Source organism: Camelus bactrianus, chromosome 18 (genome assembly GCF_048773025.1).
Source record: "Camelus bactrianus isolate YW-2024 breed Bactrian camel chromosome 18, ASM4877302v1, whole genome shotgun sequence".
Taxonomy (NCBI): Eukaryota; Metazoa; Chordata; class Mammalia; order Artiodactyla; family Camelidae; genus Camelus; species Camelus bactrianus.
In genome coordinates, this window is record NC_133556.1 from 27617715 (window position 1) to 27637452 (window position 19738).

Here is a 19738-nt window from a genome sequence, read left to right on the forward strand (position 1 = left end):
CTTAGCTCGTTAGCCCAGCTGGGCTTTTCCTTCACAAGTGTTTCTATTATTATGACCATGTAGTGTCCTCTGCTGAGCCAAGTAGTGTACTATGATTACATTTCCTTTCTCATTGATAGCTGTCTTATTATTTTTCTTTGCTTGTTTTTCTATATTCTTGTTTTGTTATTTTACCCTAAATTTTCCAAGCTCCTTGCAATAACTTTTCCTGGTTCTTAAGCACACAAGGAGATCACCCACAATCAGTTCTATATTTACCCTGGAGATCTCCCTCTGGAAGCCAGTGGCCTCTTGCTCCAATCTGGACATCCATTTTCTAGGACATCCACTCTCCAAGCCTCTGCACAAGCATCATTTGAATGGGAACACATAAGCTAAATAATTTGTCCTTTTTATGTTGCTGACTTTATGCTGGATGGAAAGTTTTTCTGGGTATAGAATTTGTGATGGAAATCATATTCCCCCAGAAAGTTGAGAGAACTTCTAGCTTCCAGTGTTCTAGGATTGTAAGTCTGATTTTCAGTCCTTCTTACAGGTTCTTCTCCCTCCTTACTCCCTTCCCCTGAAGATTTCAGGCCCTTTGTTTTATCTGCAATACACAGGTACTCCATGATGATCTCTCTCACTGATGCTGTCTCTTTCCCTTGATTGGGCCCTTTCAATATGGAGACTCATGTCCTTCAGATCTGGCATATATTGCCTTATTGGCTCTGACAACTTGCACCTCTCCATTTCCTCTGTTCTCTCTGAAATTTATATTAATTAGATATTGTGCCTTCTGGATCCCAACTTCCATCTTCTTATTTTCTCTGTTTTTTGTTTTGTTTTTTTAATTAGGTTTATTCATTTGTTTCTGCTTGGAGGAGGTACTGGGGATTTGACCCAGGACCTCTTACATGCTGAGCATGCGCTCTAACACTTGAGCTATACCCTTCCCCCTTATTGTCTCTGTTTTCTACCTTGTCTTTTTGTTCTGCCTGCTGAGAGTTTTCTTCAACTTTGTCTTCCATTTTGCTCTTGAACTTTTGTTATGTTTTTAATTTCTAAGGATTCTTTTTTGTTGTTGTTTTTACTTGTTTTATTGAAGTATAGTTAGTTTACAATGTTGTGTCAATTTCTGGTGTACAGCATAATGTTTCAGTCGTATGTATACATACACATATTCCTTTTCATATTTTTACATTTTAGGTTACTACAAGATAATAATTGCCTGTGCTATACAGTATAAACTTGTAGTTTATCTACTTTATATATAGTAGTTTGTATCTGCAAATCTTGAACTCCCAGTTTATCCCTTCCCACCTTCTTTCCTTCCTGGTAACCATAAGTTTGTTTTTTATGTCTGTCTGTTTCTGTTTTCTGAGTGAGTTCGTGTTTTTTCAAATATTCCACATATAAGTGATATCATATGGTATTTTTCTTTCTCTTTCTGGCTTATTTCACTTAGAATGATGATCTCCAGGTCCACCCATGTTGCTGCAAATGGCATTATTTTATTCTTTTTTATGGCTGAACAGATAGATACCACAACTGCTTTATCCGCTCGTCTGTCGAAGGACATTCAGGTTTCCATGTCTTGGCTATTGTAAATAGTGCTGCTATGAACATTGGGGTGCATGTATCTTTTCGAATCAGAGTTCCCTCTGGATATATACCCAGGAAAGGGACTGCTGGATCATATGGTTAAGTCTATTTGTAGTTTCTTAAGGAACCTCCATACTGTAAGTATATAGTGTACGTACGCCACAGTACTCACGGAGCACACTTATGGAGTACTAGGGCAATACTTACACTAAAACATTCGCTGTTATGGGAGGGTAGGCTGGCAGGAGACAAAGGACCGAGAAAATGGGAACCCGACACACACCGCCTAGCGGCCGGCCAGCAGCAGCTCTCCAAGCATTCCGCTCTGGCTAGAGCGCCCAGTGCCTGTGGCGCCGCTCTAGCCGGCTCCTCACTGGGGCGGAAGTCGCACGCGCACTTCCGCCGGGCGGGGCCGTTGCTGGGCGGGGCAGTGACGTCACCCGGAAGGGGCGGGCCCGCCGGGAGCCAGGCCGCGCCGCGCCGCGCCGCGCCGCGCCGGCCAGGAAGGGGCCGGAGCCGGCACCATGGCGGCGGTGGCGACGGCGGGCCCCGAGGGGCGGCGCGTGGTCCAGGAGGCGGCGGCGGCGGTGCCGGAGAGGGGCGGCGGGAGCTGCGTGCTGTGCTGCGGGGACCTGGAGGCCACGGCGCTGGGCCGCTGCGACCACCCAGTGTGCTGCCGCTGCTCCACCAAGATGCGGGTGCTCTGTGAGCAACGCTACTGCGCGGTGTGCCGCGAGGAGCTGCGCCAGGTGAGCCTCGCCGGCGGGGCCGCGCATCGGGGCGCCGGGGCGCGGGCGCGACCAGTCGGGGCGGCAGGGAACCCAGCGGCCGGAAGGGGACTTTACCTTCCTGGTGTCCGGCCGCAGGCCTGGTGGCGCCGGCTTCCAAAAGAGAGGCATGGCGGGACCACTTGGGGCGGGGTCCCGACCGCAGGGCCGACTCTGGGGCGTCTGGGGCCAGGAGGCATGAGATGGCCGATCTAATTTGAAGAGGTAGCGATCCCTTTGGGGACAGAGCCCGCGGACTTTCCTCCTGCTCCCCGGGAATTCCTGCTGGGCCACAGAAGGGGTACGATCAGAGCAGGAACCCCTCGACCTGCTCGTCTTTGGGAGTTTATTCCTCAGGGGTCTTCATTCCGGTGGAGGCAACGGGGCAAGTGGGCACCCTCAGACGCGGTCTGTCTTGGAATTAGAGGGTCAAGCGAGCTTTTCCAGCCCAGCTGTTATTTCTGGACCTCCCTGGGTTACGCTGAGCAAACTCCTTCTGAGATTGCCCTTTTCATCTATTAAGTGATGGTGGCACTCTGACCTGCCCACCAGAAGGGAAGGCAGAACCACTGAGGTCTCCTCTGGTTGCTTGGTGGGTGGGGATAAAAGTGTTACGAAGTTTTCCTTGCCAGTCCCAGCTGGGGGCTTAACTCCAGAGTTGGGGGATGGGGGCAGTGTCTGACTCTCCAGACTCCTATGAGCCCTAGTGAGGTCAGAGGGCAACAGGGAGCTTTTCCTCACTCCCCGCAATGCCAGCTGCTGGCTGGGAACGCCTAGCTGGAGCTTCCTTGGTTTGCTGTGCTTTGAGATCTGTTTGCTTCTAGAGTTGTGAAATTCCCCTGGTTTGTTAATGGAAAGCTTGAGCTGGTTACATCTACCAGGGAATCTTGAGTTTCTTCCTAGAAGTGATGCAGAAACGACTTTGTTTCTTCACTTTTGTTGTTGTTACAGATTTATGTTAAAAGAGCCTAGGAAATGCTGTAATCCCATGACTACTCTGTGGTTACCTATTCTGTTCACTATTGGAAAGACACTTGGAGATGCTGTCAGTCTATCATGGGGAGTACAGAGAGGGATGCGGATCTGGGAGAGAGCAGAGGTGCCGGAGCAGTCGGGGAAACCTTGGATCTGTGATTTAGTCAGAAGGCACCTCCCAGCTTTGCCAGAGCCTGCCTTGTCAGCTAGTCTTTCATGACATGATGTAATGAACAGCCAGGTTTCCCAGCATACCTGTAGTTTCCTTACAGGAAGGCAGACAGGCAGGCAGGCGCTGTGGAGTCCCTGGCCCTGGGTGCTGCAGGTCTCACTCAGGAAGTGAGCAGACATCTATATATGGCTCCTCTAGCTAGCATCTGGCCTCTCTCATTCCTTGTGGGTCCCACACCCTCCAAGTGCTCTGTGGCAAGGGGGTGTTGACATGAACTGTCAGCTGGCTCCAGCTGGGATGTGGTTTGGCATCAGGTGCCCTGGCCGAGCCTGACCTTCCTCTTGGGCCTGCCCTGAATTGCTAGACAGCAGGAGGGTGTACTGGGAAGTTTGCGGAGATGATGCTCCTCCCCATTCATCCTGCTTCCCTCCCACTCTTGAACTTGCAGCACCCCCTGTCCCTCTTGTTCCCTTGTTGAGCCCTGCACTGTCCTCTGAATACGTCCTGTGTCCCATGCCCCCTTGGGAATCCCACAGTGACCCCTGGCCCCTGAAGCCTGCCTCTGCTCTGCCTCCTTTATGGGACTAAGTCTTTGTGAAAATTGGAAGGAAAGTATGCCAGGATGCCAGGGACAGGCCAGCTTCGTCTGCTGGTTAATTCCTACATCTTGATCTAGTGCCTCCCTATGCCGGCCCGGGGGGCAGCCTTGCAACTGCTGGTCAGGCGAGGAGCCAGATCAGTTAAATTGCTCGGCATGTGCTCAAGGCAGAGGCCAAGGCGGCTCCCACCTGATGGGCAGTGGTAGCATTGGTCTTGAGGGCACTTTGGTTGAAACTGATGTCAAGTCCCAGGTTCCTGTCCTCTCTTCCCTGGTTGTACCTTTTACACAGGCCACTTTCCTCTGAAAGCATTCCACCTTGTCTGGACCCCTGGTGATGCCAAAGAGGCTTGATGGGGCTGCTATACAAAGTGGGATGTGTCTGTCTTAGGAGGGGAACTGCAGGCCACCTAGTGCAGCCCCAGTGCCCTGTTTCATAGAAAGTAGGAAAGGAGGCTGAAGGCAGGTCAGGAGGCGGGACCTGCTGACTCAGGTCATGCTTTTCTATTGTCCGTGCTCCCTCCCCACCACCCTGGTCCTGGCCCTCTTCCTCTAAGATTACCCCTGCTTCATCCCCCTCTGGCTCTTCTTGTACCTGTGTTCTAGGTAGTGCTGTCTCTGGGGGCTCACTCTGTATTCCCTCCTCTCCCCCAGGCCCACCCTCACCATCCAGCTCACTCTCAGCACTGGTCATTGCTAACACCCCTGTCCTCTCATCCACTCATTCTCACTGAGTGCTCACTGCATACTGGGAATGGGGAGCAGCAGGGCCCCAGGCAGAAACCCCTAGGCAGGGGGAGTCTGAGGGGGCTCTTGGGGTGGCCTCACGGCCTGGCCATCTTGGGGTCCACCCAGACTGCCCAAGTATCTAGGCCTGGTCTGTACCTCTGTCCTTGGACCTATGATCTCCTCCCGTCAGGATGATCACCAGGGTGGGTGGGTCTCAAGCCACACTGGTTGGATCACTGGTGGGTTCCTGCCCATCCCTGGCCAGGCCACCACGCCCTCATTCTTGTCCAGCCACTCAGTCTTGCCACTCACCTCACTCTCTGCTAGGGGCAGGGGACACTGGCCACACCAGGCTGCAGTACCATCCATCGTCTGCTAGTTGCTGGACCTGGCCTCTGGTGCAGGCCTGAGGGGTCCAGTCCTGGTCCCAGAGCCTGTCCAGGGGTGGGTGCAGTTGGCATTTCCCCATTCCGTGCCCCCTGGCTCCTAACCTGCTCACCCTCCTTCTAAAACACACACAGCTTTGAGCTTGCATGCCCACGGCTTCTTTCCTTTCCCAAGCCTCTTCTGTGGTTCCAGCCCTTTCCCAAGCCAATCCAGTTTCCCCTTTCTGACCTGTCTCAGGTGTGCCTAGCCAGGGCTGTCCCACTAGACCGCTCAGGAGGGACAGACGCCCTGCCCAAGCTGATTGTCGCTCAGTCCACGGCGAGGGTACCCACAGCCCAGGGAGACACTGCCTGTGGTGGATCAGAGCTGACCCCTGAAAGGAGGGTGCCAGAGCTGGGGAGCAGGGGAGGTGGTGATGGGGGTGGGGGGAGCCTTCTGGCATGGGTTTCCTCTGGGGAAGTTGTTCCTTTGCTGAGTCTGTTGGGCTGGGATGCTTTTTGGCAGCTTTATGGGTTCCCTCTAGGGCTGTTAGTCTGAGTCTCAGTGCTTAGTTCCTTATGCTCTGTGCTCCTCCAGCAGCATCCTGAGTGGTTCATGGCCCTGCACCTGCAGGCACCTATCTCTGGACAGGAACTGGGGTTTCTGCTGGAAAAGCCCCCTTAGGAGTGGTCAGAAGGCAGGGCTGGGTGTAGGCTTGCTCTTGGAGGGCAGATCCCATGACAAGAGGCCAGTGCGAGGCCCAGGGACCCTCCCCATGTTCATTCAGGGCCTGCAGAGAAAGCCAGGGCAGAGTGTGTGGAGGCTGACCCTTTGGAGGCAGAGCCAAGACTCCCCTTTGAAGACAGGTCACAGGAGTGCAGCTGGGATGAGGTGTGCTCAGTGTGGGGCAGGGGGCAGGGGTCGGTGGCCATGTTTATGCTGCCTGGCTTTACCAGGCATGGCGACAAGGGGAAGAAAGGCCTGTTGGGGGTTCATTCCTCCACCCCTACCTCACTGTGGCCCCCAGAATGGGTGTGGCTGGACCATGACACTTCCCTTGGGCTCCTTTGGGGGCAGAATCTGGGGAAGGCTTGGTGGTCAGCCTGTTTTCTACCACCATCCCCCACAGCATGTCCTCAGAAGTGGAAGCTGAGCTCCCCGTCTCCTCCCCCAGGCCCCCAGGGAGCCAGTTTTAACCACCCTGCTGCTGGAGACAGTGTGACTACCCACTCTCTCCAGCCAGTCTTACGCTTTCCCAAGTTCACGGCCAGTTGTAGTCCCAGACAGCCTCCTTGGCTGGGCCTAAACATAACAGGGGTGTCCTTGATGTGGCCTTTGCCAAGGTGAGGATGTCCCCTGGGTGTGCTGGTGAGGACTCTGAGCTGAGATGAGTGCCCTGCTTTAGGCTGGGGGGACAGTGGTGGATCCGAAAGGGGCACGGAGAGGAGACAGGACTGTCGTCTTGATCCAAGTGAGGGAGTGTGGGACAGAGAGAAAGGGGGTGCTGGAGGATGAGGGAGTCCTGGAGGGAGCAGTGCCCTTGTTGGCTCAGAGGGGAGGCCTGAGCCTATAAAAAGGCCTGGGGGCCAGGCTGGGGTCTCTGGGACAGGGGTCTAGTCCTCGTCCATTGCCACAGTCTCTGGAGGCGCAGAGCAGGCTTTACCTGAGAGGGCTGGAGACCCCAGAGAAGCAACCAGGGTGTGGACGTTTCTGCATTCAGCTCACCAGTTCATCCCTTTGGCGCCCCCAGACAGCCAAGTTAACAGGCAGGCAGCCCGCCCAGAATGGCCAGGGGCCATGACCGAGTGCTGCGGGAGAGTTCCTCTCCTGTGGTGTTATGGAAGTATCGTGAGTGGATGGAGGGTGGCCAGGCATGGGCAACTGATGGGTCCTGGCCTGGCAGCATTGTTTCCTTAGCTGCTTCCTGGATTGTGTCTCTCCTTTCTTCCAGTGCAAGTCATCCTGTGCTTGACACCCATGTGATTAAGGTTTGGTTTGCCCCGCTGTCTGGTCCCTGTCACTGCCCCTGGGGCAGCCTCTTTCTGGCAGGTGCCAGTTTTGTTGTGGATGAGTGGGGAGTCGGCTGCCCCCTGGCGGCGAGGCCAGGCATTGCTTCTCTGTCTTGGCAACCCTAGGTGGCTGGGCTGCGGGTGAGCAGAGGGGGCGTGTCCGCCTCCCGTTCTTTTCTGCTTGATGGCGCCCTCCAGTGGACATCCCGGGCCCCGCTCACCATGCCCTTGTACTTTCGGTTCCAGGTGGTCTTTGGGAGGAAGCTTCCTGCCTTTGCTACAATCCCCATCCACCAGCTGCAGCATGAGAAGAAGTATGACATCTACTTTGCTGACGGGAAAGTGTTTGCCTTATACAGGTGAGAGAGGAACCCTCGGCCTGGGATTCCGAGAGTCTGCAGGGCGCTTTGTGGTGGGGACGGGCACATCCCCATCACCTCCTGTGCTCCTCACAACACTCAGGTGGGTGGGGGCACTTTCTGTGGCACAGACATCAGGGTCAGGTAGCTAAATTCCCATCATTGGTCTCCTATCCTGTAACTGGGGGTGCTCACGCCCCCCTCCCGGGGTGGTGGTAGAGATGAGGGGCAAGGGGTGAATTCAGGGAAAGCCCTCCTGGTGTAGCACCCAGCACCTGCTTCCTGAGGGCTCTTGGAGGTGCACAAGAGCTCTTGCAAGTCAGGCTCTTAGCCTATGGTGGGAAAACCCCGTAAAGTGGTACAGTTGTCTTGGGGCCGGTCCTCATCTTCCAGGTGAGAGGGCAGCCCCCTGGCTCAGCTAGAACCTGGGCTTTTGACCCCAGGCTCCTGTGTGGGCTCAGTTATAATGTTCATCTGACACAGAGGTCAGTCTCCTGCATCATGGTCCCACCCCCATCACATGGCCTTGTTCAGCTCAGGCACTGGCCCAAGCCCCATCTGACTCAGTGGTCAGAGCTCCAAGGTGCATGGGGAGCCGAGTGCCTGTCTTCTGGCTCCCACTCCGAGAGTGTCTCCAGGGCCTTGGAGCAGTGGACCATGGGGAGGGTCTAGTGCTCACTCTGGATAACATTGCTGAGTGCCCTCGGGTCCTGGTGGCTCTTGGTGTCTCCCTAGGCAGCTGTTGCAGCACGAGTGCCCGCGATGCCCTGAGCTGCCACCTTTTGGCCTCTTTGGGGACCTGGAGCAGCACATGCGGAAGCAGCACGAGCTGTTTTGCTGCAAGCTGTGCCTCAAACACCTCAAGGTGAGCCCCACCCTGCCTCCACAGCAGCTGCCTGGGGCTTTGGGACATTTAGGGAGTCCCTGGCTGAGATGGATGGTGTCCAGGCCCTGCAGAGGCTGGCGTAGGGGTGCTCAGCAAACAGCTGTGAGGGGCTTGTTGCTGCCCCTGGCCCTGGCCAGGCCAGATCCCCAGGGCTTCGCAGCACCCACCCAGCTCTCCTGCCTCACAGAGCCCTGGGGTGGTGAGCAATCAGGCTGCACAGCCCAGGCAGGGCAGCCTCCTAGTAACTACGTGGGGCCTCCAGGCTGCTGGTGTTGTGGGCCCTGTGACAGAGCTGATGCCACCAGGATCCTTTGGTGGTGTTGGGCTGTGGGGAGAGGTAGGGGGCTGGGGAGCCCCCACCCCATCCCCAGCCCTTCCCCACTCCCTGCAGATCTTTACCTATGAGCGCAAGTGGTACTCGCGCAAGGACCTGGCTCGGCACCGCATGCAAGGGGACCCTGATGACACGTCGCACCGCGGCCACCCGCTCTGTAAGTTCTGTGACGAGCGCTACCTGGACAATGATGAGCTGCTCAAGCACCTGCGGCGCGACCACTACTTCTGCCACTTCTGTGACTCTGATGGGGCCCAGGACTACTACAGGTGGGTGCGGTAGCACAAGGCCCTGGACACTTGGGCAGGCTGGGCGCAGGCCGTTGGCCACGGTGCCTGGCCCCGACTGACAGCCCATCCCCGGCAGTGACTACGCATATCTGCGCGAGCATTTCCGAGAGAAGCACTTCCTGTGTGAAGAGGGCCGTTGCAGCACCGAGCAGTTCACCCACGCGTTCCGCACCGAGATCGACCTTAAGGCCCACAGGACAGCCTGCCACAGCCGGAGCCGTGCTGAGGCCCGCCAGAACCGCCAGATCGACCTGCAGTTCAGCTACGCGCCGCGGCACTCACGCCGGAATGAGGGTGAGCAGACCTCTCCTCTGCCGAGTGGAGCTCCCACAGCTCCCACCTGGCCCCTGAGGCAGTGCTCACCTTGCGGAGCCCTGCTCTGGAGGCCTCAGACCCAGGTCCTGATCCGACCCCTCACATATCGACGGGGACAAGGGACACACCTGTTGAACCTGCATCTGCTAGCCCATTGAGGAGCTCTGAACACCTGAGCACATTGGGACAGGGAGCTCTTCACTCCAGCTGGCTCCCGCGGTGTCTTGGATCTGCTGCTCTGGGGTCCCTGGGACTCGTCCCTGGGTCAGGATTATTGAGCACCTGCTGTGTGGGCATTCCTCCTGGGAGTGTGGGGTTGGTAGGGCCAGGCCCTTCTCGCAGCACCATTCTTGCTCTGACCTGGTGCCCAGGCCATAGAGGTCTGGGGCTGTTGTGGACCCCAAGAGGTGTCTGAGCCCATCCCCCAGGGCTCATGTGCTGTAGGGGGCGGGAAGGCTTCTGCTGTCCAAGCTGGAGCACTGGCTGTGGTCTTGCCCGGGCCCATGACAGGCTGTGTGCTGGTTGCAGGGGTCGTCAGTGGCGAGGACTACGAGGAGTTGGACAGGTACAACCGCCAGGGTCGCGCAGGCCGGGCCAGCGGCCGTGGAGCCCAGCAGAGTCGTCGAGGAAGCTGGAGGTACAAGAGGTGGGAGGATTCACGTGCCACTGAAGTTCTCCTGGCACCACCCCTGAGGCGGTGGCAGCAGCCGGCATCTGGGCTGGGAACAGGCACTGGGGTCAGGGGACTTCAGCCTTTTGGTCTCTGGTGTCCCCAGCATGGCAACAGGGCCTGCTCAGTGTCCTCAGTGAGCACATTTCCTCCTCTTTTTCCTACTTTCAGCCAGAGACACGAGGAACCTGTGGGGTGGGGCTCTCAACTTGGGGGTTCAGGGCAGTTATGCCTTGAAGCCCGGGCACACAAGCACACTCAGGCTGGGGTTGGCCAGGCTGGATCAGGGCATCTGTGGACTCCAGATGCTGCCCCAGAGAACTGGGTCCAGGTGCTGTCTGGGGAGCTGGAGCCTCAGGCTGGCAGGCACATGTTCTGCTGCCTCCCCAGCGCCCTCTCCTGGCCGGCGTAGGTGGGCCAGCCCCGTTACCCTGGCCTCCGGCCCCTCCCCAGTCCCTCCCCCTGCACACTGCTATAGTCCTGGGCCTTGCCCAGCCTGAAGATCTCTCCATCCCAGGGAAGAAGAGGACCGAGAAGTGGCAGCTGCCATCCGAGCCTCAGTGGCTGCACAGCAGCAGCAGCAGCAGCAGCAGCAGCAGCAGCAGCAGCAGCAGCAGCAGCAGCAGCAGCAGCAGGAGACACGCAGGAGCGAGGACCAGGTGGAGGGCACCAGGCCCAGAAAGGAGGAGGCAGTGGTGCGGGGGCCTGAGGAGCCCCGGGGCCCCCGGCGTCCGCCCCGGACTCAGGGCGAAGGCCCAGGTGAGTGGGCCTTCCTTGCAGGTGTCTCTGCTCTGGCCTGAGAGGCCTGAGGCAGCCTCTTGCCGAGCGTGGTGCCCAGACTGGCAGGGTCCCCACCCAGAAAGTGGACAAGAACCCACATGCTCTCTGGTCACTCTGCGGGGCCTGATCTTGCCTTCAACATTGATCCGTCTGACATAGGGTTCTTTTGTGTCTCGCAGGCCCCAAAGAATCCTCGACAAACGGTCCTGTGAGCCAAGAGGCCTTCCCAGCAACCGGCTTGGCTGCAGGGACCGCACTTCCAAGGTACACGTGTGCACAAACCGGGGTGAGGGTGCCGGACTCCTATAGAGGGTGAGTGTGGGGCAGGCCAGGGACCAGCAAGCCACTGAACCTTCTCCCGTTCCTCGGCTCAGCACTCTCCCACCCCCAACTTCGAAGCTCAAGGATGAAGACTTTCCCAGTCTCTGTGCCTCTGCTTCCTCCTCCTCCTCCACTGCAGCAGCCCTGGGCCCCGTGGGGCTGCCGCTGGCGTATGCGGTTCCCAGCAGGGGTAGGAGCACCTTCCAGGAGGACGACTTCCCTGCCCTGGTGTCCTCTGCTTCCAAGCCCACCGCTGCCCCCACCAGCCTCATCTCTGCCTGGAACAGCAGTGGCAGCAAGAAAGTGGCACATCCCACCACTGGGGCCCAGTCTGCTGGTGGGAGCAGCCAGCCCTCCAGGAAGGCTGGGAAGGGGGGCAAGGGTGGCAAAAAGGGTGGGCCGCCCCCGGTGGAGGAGGAGGAGGATGGCCGCACTGGCCTCACTGCCCAGGAGCTGCGGAGCGTGCCCACAACAGTCACCGTCTCCTCCCTGCTGGCACTGGCCTCCACCCAGACCTTCACCAAGGTTGGCAAAAAGAAGAAAGTGGGCTCTGAGAAGCCAGGTGCCGCATCCCCCCCGCCGCTGCCCTCTGACAAAGACGGGTCCCCTGGGGCTGAGCAGGCCCCCACAGCCCCCACTGGCAGGGCTGAGGGGCCAGTTGGTGTCGTCGTCAATGGACACACAGAGGGGCCGGTCCCAGCTCGGAGCACTCCCAAGGAACCCCCTGGGCTTCCAAGGCCCCAGGGGCCCCTCCCTTGCCCCACACCCCAGGAAGACTTCCCAGCGCTCGGCGGCCCCTGCCCGCCCAGGATGCCCCCGCCCCCAGGTATGTGTACCTGCCTCAGGCTTGCTTTTCGGCATCTGGGAAGAGGTCAGAGTAGCAGAGTCAGGCTGGAGCCCTCCAGGCCCACGAGGAGCACAGCTAGAGGTTCTGTGGTGCAGGTGCAGGTGCAGGAAGGAAGAGGTAAGCTTCTGCAGTAGTTTCCAGCTGCCTTAGAAGCCAGGCTCCGCGTCTGTAAGTGATGTGATCTCGGTTCACCACTTGACTTCTCTGCATCCTTTTCCTCCCCATAAATCAGGGCAATCTTAGCATCCTCTTGAGATGGGTTTAAGTGAGTTAACTTAGACAGGATTTGCCATGAGGGAGCACAGTTTATGTGCCAAGGCCTGGCTGTGCCTGGCTGGTGAGAGTCACATCCTGGGATCTTCCTGTGCTCACCCTGCCATAGGCTTCAACACTGTGGTGCTTCTGAAGGGCACTCCACCCCCGCCTCCGCCAGGTCTCGTGCCCCCCATCAGCAAGCCGCCCCCTGGCTTCTCCGGCCTTCTGCCCAGCCCCCACCCAGCCTGCGTCCCCAGCACTACCACCACCACAAAAGCGTGAGTGAGGGTGGGCCGCCTGGCCTGGTGCCCCTAGGGGAGTGCTTTCACCTTGGGCCACCCCAAAGGCTGAAGCCTCCACCTCCTCCCCATCTCCTGACCCCAGACCTAGGCTGACATCCATGCCACGGGCCTACCTGGTCCCTGAGAACTTCCGGGAGAGGAACCTGCAGCTCATCCAGTCTATCAAGGACTTCCTGCAGAGCGATGAGGCCCGCTTCAACAAATTCAAGAGCCACTCTGGGGAATTTAGACAGGTTAGGCAGGCGGGGTTGTGGGGGGCCAGCCCAGCCACCTGGGGCCCAGGCCTGGGCCAGGTGTGACTGGTCTGCTCTGGGTGGCAGGGTGTGATTTCCGCAGCCCAGTATTACAAGAGCTGCCGGGACCTGCTCGGGGAGAACTTCCAGAAGATCTTCAATGAGCTGCTGGTGCTCCTGCCCGACACGGCCAAGCAGCAGGAGCTGCTGTCTGCGCACACGGACTTCCGAGGCCAAGAGAGGCCTCCCGGCACCAAGGCCAAGAAGAACAAGAAGAATGCGTGGCAGGCCAGCACCCGGCAGACGGGCCTGGACTGCTGCGTGTGCCCCACCTGCCAGCAGGTGCTCGCGCACGGTGATGTCAGGAGCCACCAGGCGCTGCACGCCGCCCGGGATGATGACTTCCCCTCCCTGCAAGCCATTGCCAGGATCCTCACGTAGCTCCCGCCAGTGTGGGCAGAAGTTGCCATACTCATGAGCCTCCTTTCTCCTTCCTTCTCCCCCTGGGCTGCCAAGCAGCCAGGTGAGGCCACCTGTTCAGGTCCCGCAGCTGACCAGCCCCCCAGGGGTCACCAGGAAGGCCTACCCCACCCTGTCAGCACACCATCACGCAGGAGTCCATCTGGTTTTCTCCTGGGAACTGGGGAAGGCCCCTGCCTTAGCAGCAGGCCGGTCTGGGTTATTCTCATGCTTTGGGAAGGGCCAGGACGCCGGGACCTGTCTGTGGTGTCAGAGTGAGTGGCCACGGTGGCCTGATTTGGGACCTCCTGAGCCTGAGGGCTGTAGCATCATGGTCCCTGAGCCAGAAGCTGTGGGTCCACTGGTGGTGGAGTCAGATGTTGAGTGTGTTGTGTAAACAGTTGAATGTTTCATGATTCAAGAATGTTCAGGATTAAAAGCAGACACGAAATCGTGCTACTTGAAGTTGAATCTTTTTACGAGACGAGCTGAATCTGGGATCTCAAATTGCCTCTGACCTTTTATAAGACAATTTATCTTCAAATAAATTTATTTTGCAATAATGCAGAGCTAGTGTTCTGAGCTTCTCTGCCTCCCGGGGTCACCCCACAGCCAGGGGGACTCAGAGTCATCAGATGCCACAGCTCAGGTGGTCACCAGTGAGCGCGGGGGCAGGGAAGATGTGGGGTGAGCTGGGCAGCCAGGCTTTACTCACAGGAAGCAGCAGCCAACTGTGGGCTGGGGTCCTGGAGGTCCAGCACTGCCCAAGCCTTCCAGGAGATGACACAGCCCTGCTCGACCTATACTGTATACCCAGTAAAACCACCCATTCAGAACGTGAGAGTCACAGACTCAAGGATACAGCCATAGACCAGTGAAAGGGCTACTAAAGATAAACTCCAACAAGAACAATTTAGAAACAGTGCAGGGCATATCTGAAATACTGAAAGAAAATAATTTGTACTTAATTATTTGGATCTAGTATTTTGGAAGGGGACCAGACACGCACTGAAATCTCTCCTTTCTGCCATACATGTAAATAGTGGAAGAAAAGGTCTAAACATAGCCCCATCTAAATTCTTTTTTAAAGGAAGAAGGAGTGCCCATGGTGAAGAAGGGGACCTGGCCAGTGGCCCGCAGAGGGGCCACATGGCTGCATTGGCACTGTCTGAAGTCAAGGACCTGGATGATGCTACCTGCCTGCCTATGGCTGGGCTGGAGTGAGTCCCTGGGTGATGGCCAGGCCCAGGGCCCACCAGGAGAGGAAAGCCTTCACCATCTTCACTCTCCATGGCCACCTGCATTCCCCACCACACACAAGAAGGCTCTCAGAAGAGTAACCTGAAAAATAGGCTCTCTCATTAACAATATTGAAAATACCTGTTCTTAAAGAAGCACAATTCATAATACCAGGCAACACGGAAGTAAAGCTTGCTGTGTGACAAGCACTGCTCTGAGCTCTACATGTGTTAATGCTAACCCTCACCCCACCGTGTGTGATAGGAACTACCGTTATCTTTGTTTTACAGAAGAGAAACCAGAGGCACAGGCAAGTTGAGAGACTCGCCCCCAAAGACCAAGTTTGAATGTCGCCAAACCAGCATTCCAGCTCCAGAGATGGTGCTTATCTGCTTCGTTCATCCAGGAGGTTGCTAACCAGTAAGTTTTAGAAATGAAAAAGATAAAAATTCCAATAGATGGTTCAAAAGTAAACAAGACCAAGCTGGGGTAATCTCCAAAAAGGAGTTAACCGTGGAATGTGGCTCTGGACTCTGTGTGGTACACCTGATGGCGGTCCCAGGAGCAGAAAGTAATGAGAAGGGGACATTTGAAGAAATCATGACCACTTTTACCAGCACTCTCCAATATGAGTGTCAGCCTAGCCACCTCCCTGCCCTTCTGGATTCTGGGCCCTGGTGCCCCTCAGGTTCCAACCTCTGGCACTGGAAGGGCCGGAGTAGAAATGATTCCAAGAGTGTCTGGGCCACGATAAACTCATTTACAGTCTTTATTGTAAAGAAGTTGCAGTTGGAACATGGGACACTGAAAATACACAATCACGGATTGTTCTTTCAGAAGAGAGAGGAAAAGTGTCATATATACAAAAATTGTAAACATGTTCACTTAAATATCCACACATAATTGGTCTATGCTACAATGTACAGGGTTGTCACTCAACTGCAACTCCAGAGGGAGGCGTCTGTCTGTAAAGAATGAAATGTGGCAACCGCATTTGGTATTGACTTAATGTGAAAAGCCAGCTTTGAGCAATGCATGAGTACTCAGCTATGCAGAGGGACCTGCAACCTCAGGCTGGGCCTTAAAATGGGGTGCAGAGTGGGGAGTTGAGGGACTAGTCCAGGAAGCCAAGGTACAGGGGTTTGCACGGAATGGCCGTCTCCAGGGCGTGGTAGGCAGGTGGAGCCTCTTGGCCTCTCTCCTCATGAGGGGTGTGTCTTGCCAGGCACCCAAGTGTCTTAAGCCTCCCACGGGCAAGGTCTTATCAAAGGGCTGGGAGAGGGCTGGTGCCCAGGCCTACAGCCATGTTGTGCTTTCCTGGGTAGGGCTGCCCACACCCCAGTAGGGGCCTGGGCCAAGGCAGGTAAGGGCTGGAGCAGGGGCCACAGACAGAGGGGCTGCTTGTGGGGAACTACAAGGTGAAACCTGAAGACTTAACCACAACCACGACATCAACAAGGCCAGCATAGTCTAGTGCGCCTGTGTGAGAGGAAATGGAGGGAGGCTCCAGACAGAGCACGTGGCCCTCCAGGGTGACCCACCAGGAGAGAGCAAGGACCATCATTAACCACAGGGACACGGGACGGGGAACAGTGGCCATGCTTACCAGGCCACGGAGTGGGGGCAGTGTCCCTTCCTCTAGTCACCCTCAGTCTGGGGCAGCCCCTGCACCTGGCTATGGAGGGCAGCTGCACCCCTGAGCCCAGGGTGGACAGGTAAGCCCCAGGCTGGCTGGCTCCTGAAAGGCATGGCCCCCTGCCTAGGCTGGTCCACTGGAGGCTGTGCCTAGGGCTGTGCTATGCCCTCCTCAGGACGTCAGGCCCTGGACTGTGGACTAAGGGGATGGGAGGAGCTTGTAGGGGATAGCCTAAGCACCCTGGAGGCTACCCTCTCTTGGCCCCAGATGGCTCACACTGGCCACACCCTGCTGCTGGGCTAGGAGGACCCGAGAGAGGTCCAGGAGGCCTTGGGCTCTGAGCTGGTGGGGCTGCCTTTGCGCCTTGGTCTGGGCCTGCCCACCACTAGTAGGCAGGCACCTGGTACCCTTTGGGGCTGGTGTCCAGGGTCTCGGTGAAAGGCGGGCTCTGGTAGGTCTCAGTGCCCTCTACGCCGCTGCCAACCGGGTAGCCTGGGTACGCCTGGCCTGCCCCAGTGCTCAGCTGTTCGGTGGCAAAGAGCGACATGTCGGTGCCCAGGCGGAACCGCTGCAGGGCCTTCACAGTAAGCGCCACCTAAAGGGGAGTCCAGGGTCAGCTAGAGCCGACCCTGCCCCGGCCCCAGGCCCCGCCGCCTGCGGCCCGCCGACCACACTCACCCAGCTGAGGATGGAGAAGAAGCTGAAGGCGATGGCGGCCCGCGCCGCGTCTCCTGCCTGCGTCGTGCCCGGCCCGGACGCCGTGTGCTGCCACTGGTTGGTGAGGAAACAGAAGCCCACGAACCACAGGAAGGACCAGAGCCCTGCGGAGGAACCAGAGGGTCACGGGGGGGGGGGGGGGGCTCAAGAAGGACCCCGCCCAGCTACGCGGGAAAGAAGTATCCGCCGAACGGAGGCCCCGCCCCGCCGGGACCGGACGGGTCCCAGCCACACTGGGCTGAGAACACAACACCCTCCCTGTGGCCCCACCCCGCCCCCCAGGCCCGCCCCTCCTGGTCCGGTCCCGCCCACCTGAGAAGCCCAGGTCGAGCAGCACTGCGCGGCGACGGTCGCGGACGCTGCTGATCTGCTGGAAACGCAGGTCCAGCAGCAGGAAGGCGGCGCAGGCGAGGAAGGCCCCCAGGCCTAGCACGACGCCGAAGCGGCAGGCTCCCGCGTTCCCGTTGAAGACACAGCGCAGCTCCGGGCCGCTGTCGGCGTTCACGTAGCCCTCGTTGATTATGGGCCCGAAGACGGCGATGGAGAACACCTATGGGCCGGGGGAGGGTGGCAGGAGGCGCTCAGGGCCCTGAGATGGCCCCCTCCCCACAGAGGCCTGAGATTTTCTAGCCCAGCGTGAACGCCAACGCCGTCGGGTGTGTCCCTGCGTTCTCCTGAAGCACAGGGTCCATCTCTGGGTGGAGGTCTTCAAGACCCCTCCCTTAATACCTACGGTATTTAGTAACTGTGGACGACGTGTACCATTTAGTGAGCAACTACTATACCCAAGTGTTGTGCTAAAAATGTCTATGTGCCTTTGCTCATGGAATCCTCTGCAAAAACCATGAGGGTGACATTGTTCTTATCCTGGGGATAATGGGGAAACAGACTCCAACAGGTAAAGTGATTTGTCCAGGATCGCATGGCTGATAAGAGCCAGGGCAGATGTTCAAGCTGGGTCCTCTGCACCTTGTGGAGCCTTTAGTGTCTCCCATGGCCCACTTCAGAGTGTGGGGACAGGAACTTTCATCTGGACCAGTGATTCCCAAGCTTGAGTCAGTGGAGCCCAGGAAAGTAGATGCGGAGTGGGGCCAGTGGGGCCAGAGGGGCCAGAGCATAGAGGGGGCCACCAGAGGGACTGCTGCACAGAGGTGTCAGCGGGACCTCACTGGAACCTGCTCTCAGCATTTAAGAGCTGTGAGGTCCTGTTTCCTAGCATGCCAAATGTGGTAACAAGCACAACTCATGGTGTGCTGGGGACTGTGATTAATATCATCCATAAGAGTATCGGCTCAAAAGGTGACACTGTTGGCTCCTGGGGTTCAGAAAAACCTGAGGGCCGTGTGTCTGTGATGGCTGGAAGGTAAATAGAAGGTGGACCACAGTCCTTTTAAACCAGATGCTGCTTTTTTAGCTCTGGGCAGCCCTATGTTTCTAAAAACAAAACTCCAGTTTCAACTTCATTTCTTTCCCACCCCAGCTCCTAGAGACTGAGTCAAGAGGGGAACCAAGGTGCAAGATATAGACATGTTCCCCCTGATTGGTCCACAAGTTGAATCAGATCTGGGACCAGAATGTAGGGTTCCTACTTTTTGGTCTGGCCAGAGTCACTCTACGCAGAAGGCCAAGGCCCCTGCCCCACCCTGATCACTGGCCTCCTCCTGGAAGATAGGTGAGGAGGTGCCGCCACCCGCTGGACAAAACCCAGAACTCAGCATTACATCTCCCATCTCTCCAGCCAGGAGGAGCAGGCCACCAGGCCTAGGGTTACCCCAGTAGGCTAGGCTGCTCCCAAATCGGCCCCTCCCAATGTAGAACTCCTTCTGGCTGCCCCTCTGAGAAAGCAACTCACAGTTGCAACTAGGGGTGCTGGAAAGGGCCAGCTCTCTTGGAAGGAGCCTGGAGGATGTGTGAGCAGGAGAGGCGGGAGGAGGCTGTCTGATCCTCTCTGCTCCGGGAGCCCCTTCTCATGCTGAGGCTGGGCGCCCAAACCCCTCTGTTAATTCTGTCCCCACTCCTGTGCCCACTTCCAGGGCGTGAGCACAGGAAAAACGGAGCGACAGCTGAGGAAGGGGACTGAGTTAGACCTAAGGAGGAATTGGGAGGTGGGTGCCGCGGGCAGTGACCTCTCAAGGTCTCCAGCTGTCGCCGCCGGCCCCTCCCCCGCCTGCAGGTGGGCGCGCCCTGCCTGGTGACGTCACCCCAACCTGCGGCCGGCGGGGGAGGGGCCGGCAAGGATGAGGATGGGGGCGAGGGACAGGCGCGATGGGGAGGTGGTCGGAACTAGGGATGCGAGGCCAGGTGGGTTGGGGTATTGGGTGGGGCAGGGGCTGGGGCCGGGGGCACTCACCCAGGACGCGACCCGCAGCAGGGTCTGGGGCCGCCTAGCGAAGCTCACAGGGTCCAGGGCGGCCCCCGCGCGGCCCGCGCCGAATGAGGCTCCCTCCATAGCCAGCCCGGGCGGGCCGCGCGCTCCTGGCGCCCTCTGTCCGTCTGTCGGTCAGGCCGGCCCCGCCCGAGGCTCCCTGGGGCTGCTGCCGATGCTGCCGATGCTGCCGATGCTGCCTGTCTGCCGCTATCACCGCTGCCTCCCGAGAGCGCGCGCCAGCCGCTGCGGGGGCGCGCAGGGCGGAACCGAGCCCGCGTCCCCCCCACTGGTCCACGCGCACCGGGCTGGAACACTCCCCTCTCTCTGCCCCACCCACCTTCCACACCCCACTCTCACCGCAGGACCAGGGTCCAGGCCCCAGGTCCCCATCAGGCGGCAGGGTCAAGGGGCTGGATCCCCCTCTGCCCCTCACAAGTAGTCAGGAGTCAGCAAGGCAGGCAGACACTGGGCTCAGGCTTTGCTGTAGCCACGTGGATAGACAGACTGACATGGCCCCGCTCCTCTGA

General features: G+C 57.9%; 2 protein-coding genes across 3 annotated transcripts; one reads left to right on the forward strand and one right to left on the reverse strand.

Moving 5' to 3' along the window:
- Positions 1-2029: 2029 nt before the first annotated feature.
- On the forward strand, positions 2030-13818 carry ZNF598 (zinc finger protein 598, E3 ubiquitin ligase). 2 transcript variants are annotated; one of them, XM_074346552.1, is made up of 12 exons: positions 2030-2333; positions 7447-7559; positions 8295-8424; positions 8837-9048; positions 9146-9363; positions 9913-10030; positions 10572-10813; positions 11014-11098; positions 11209-11981; positions 12385-12535; positions 12642-12792; positions 12880-13818. In XM_074346552.1, exons 1-12 carry the CDS (start codon positions 2109-2111, stop codon positions 13231-13233), a joined length of 2772 nt encoding a protein of 923 aa, XP_074202653.1. In that variant the 5' UTR covers positions 2030-2108; the 3' UTR covers positions 13234-13818. The 2 variants fall into 2 exon arrangements, with proteins under 2 accessions (XP_074202653.1, XP_074202654.1); XM_074346553.1 differs by having other exon boundaries at positions 9913-10021.
- A 1418-nt stretch (positions 13819-15236) lies between these two features.
- SYNGR3 (synaptogyrin 3) lies at positions 15237-19507 on the reverse strand. The gene is made up of 4 exons (XM_074346561.1): positions 19194-19507; positions 17156-17393; positions 16805-16947; positions 15237-16721 (listed from the first exon to the last, which is right to left on the reverse strand). The coding sequence occupies exons 1-4, from the start codon at positions 19290-19292 to the stop codon at positions 16512-16514; spliced, it is 690 nt and encodes a 229-aa protein (XP_074202662.1). The 5' UTR covers positions 19293-19507; the 3' UTR covers positions 15237-16511.
- Between the last annotated feature and the right edge of the window lie 231 nt (positions 19508-19738).

Bases quoted from the DNA above. Each gene is read 5' to 3' on its own strand.
- ZNF598 (XM_074346552.1), top strand. From the start codon at position 2,109: ATGGCGGCGGTGGCGACGGCGGGCCCCGAGGGGCGGCGCGTGGTCCAG. The intron at 10,031-10,571 runs GTGGGAGGATTC...TCTCCATCCCAG, and splicing joins GGAAGCTGGAGGTACAAGAG to GGAAGAAGAGGACCGAGAAG. The intron at 11,099-11,208 runs GTACACGTGTGC...TCCTCGGCTCAG, and splicing joins GCAGGGACCGCACTTCCAAG to CACTCTCCCACCCCCAACTT.
- SYNGR3 (XM_074346561.1), bottom strand. From the start codon at position 19,292: ATGGAGGGAGCCTCATTCGGCGCGGGCCGCGCGGGGGCCGCCCTGGAC. The intron at 17,394-19,193 runs GTGAGTGCCCCC...CCCGGCCCATAG, and splicing joins TGCTGCGGGTCGCGTCCTGG to GTGTTCTCCATCGCCGTCTT. The intron at 16,722-16,804 runs GTGAGTGTGGTC...ACTCCCCTTTAG, and splicing joins TCTTCTCCATCCTCAGCTGG to GTGGCGCTTACTGTGAAGGC.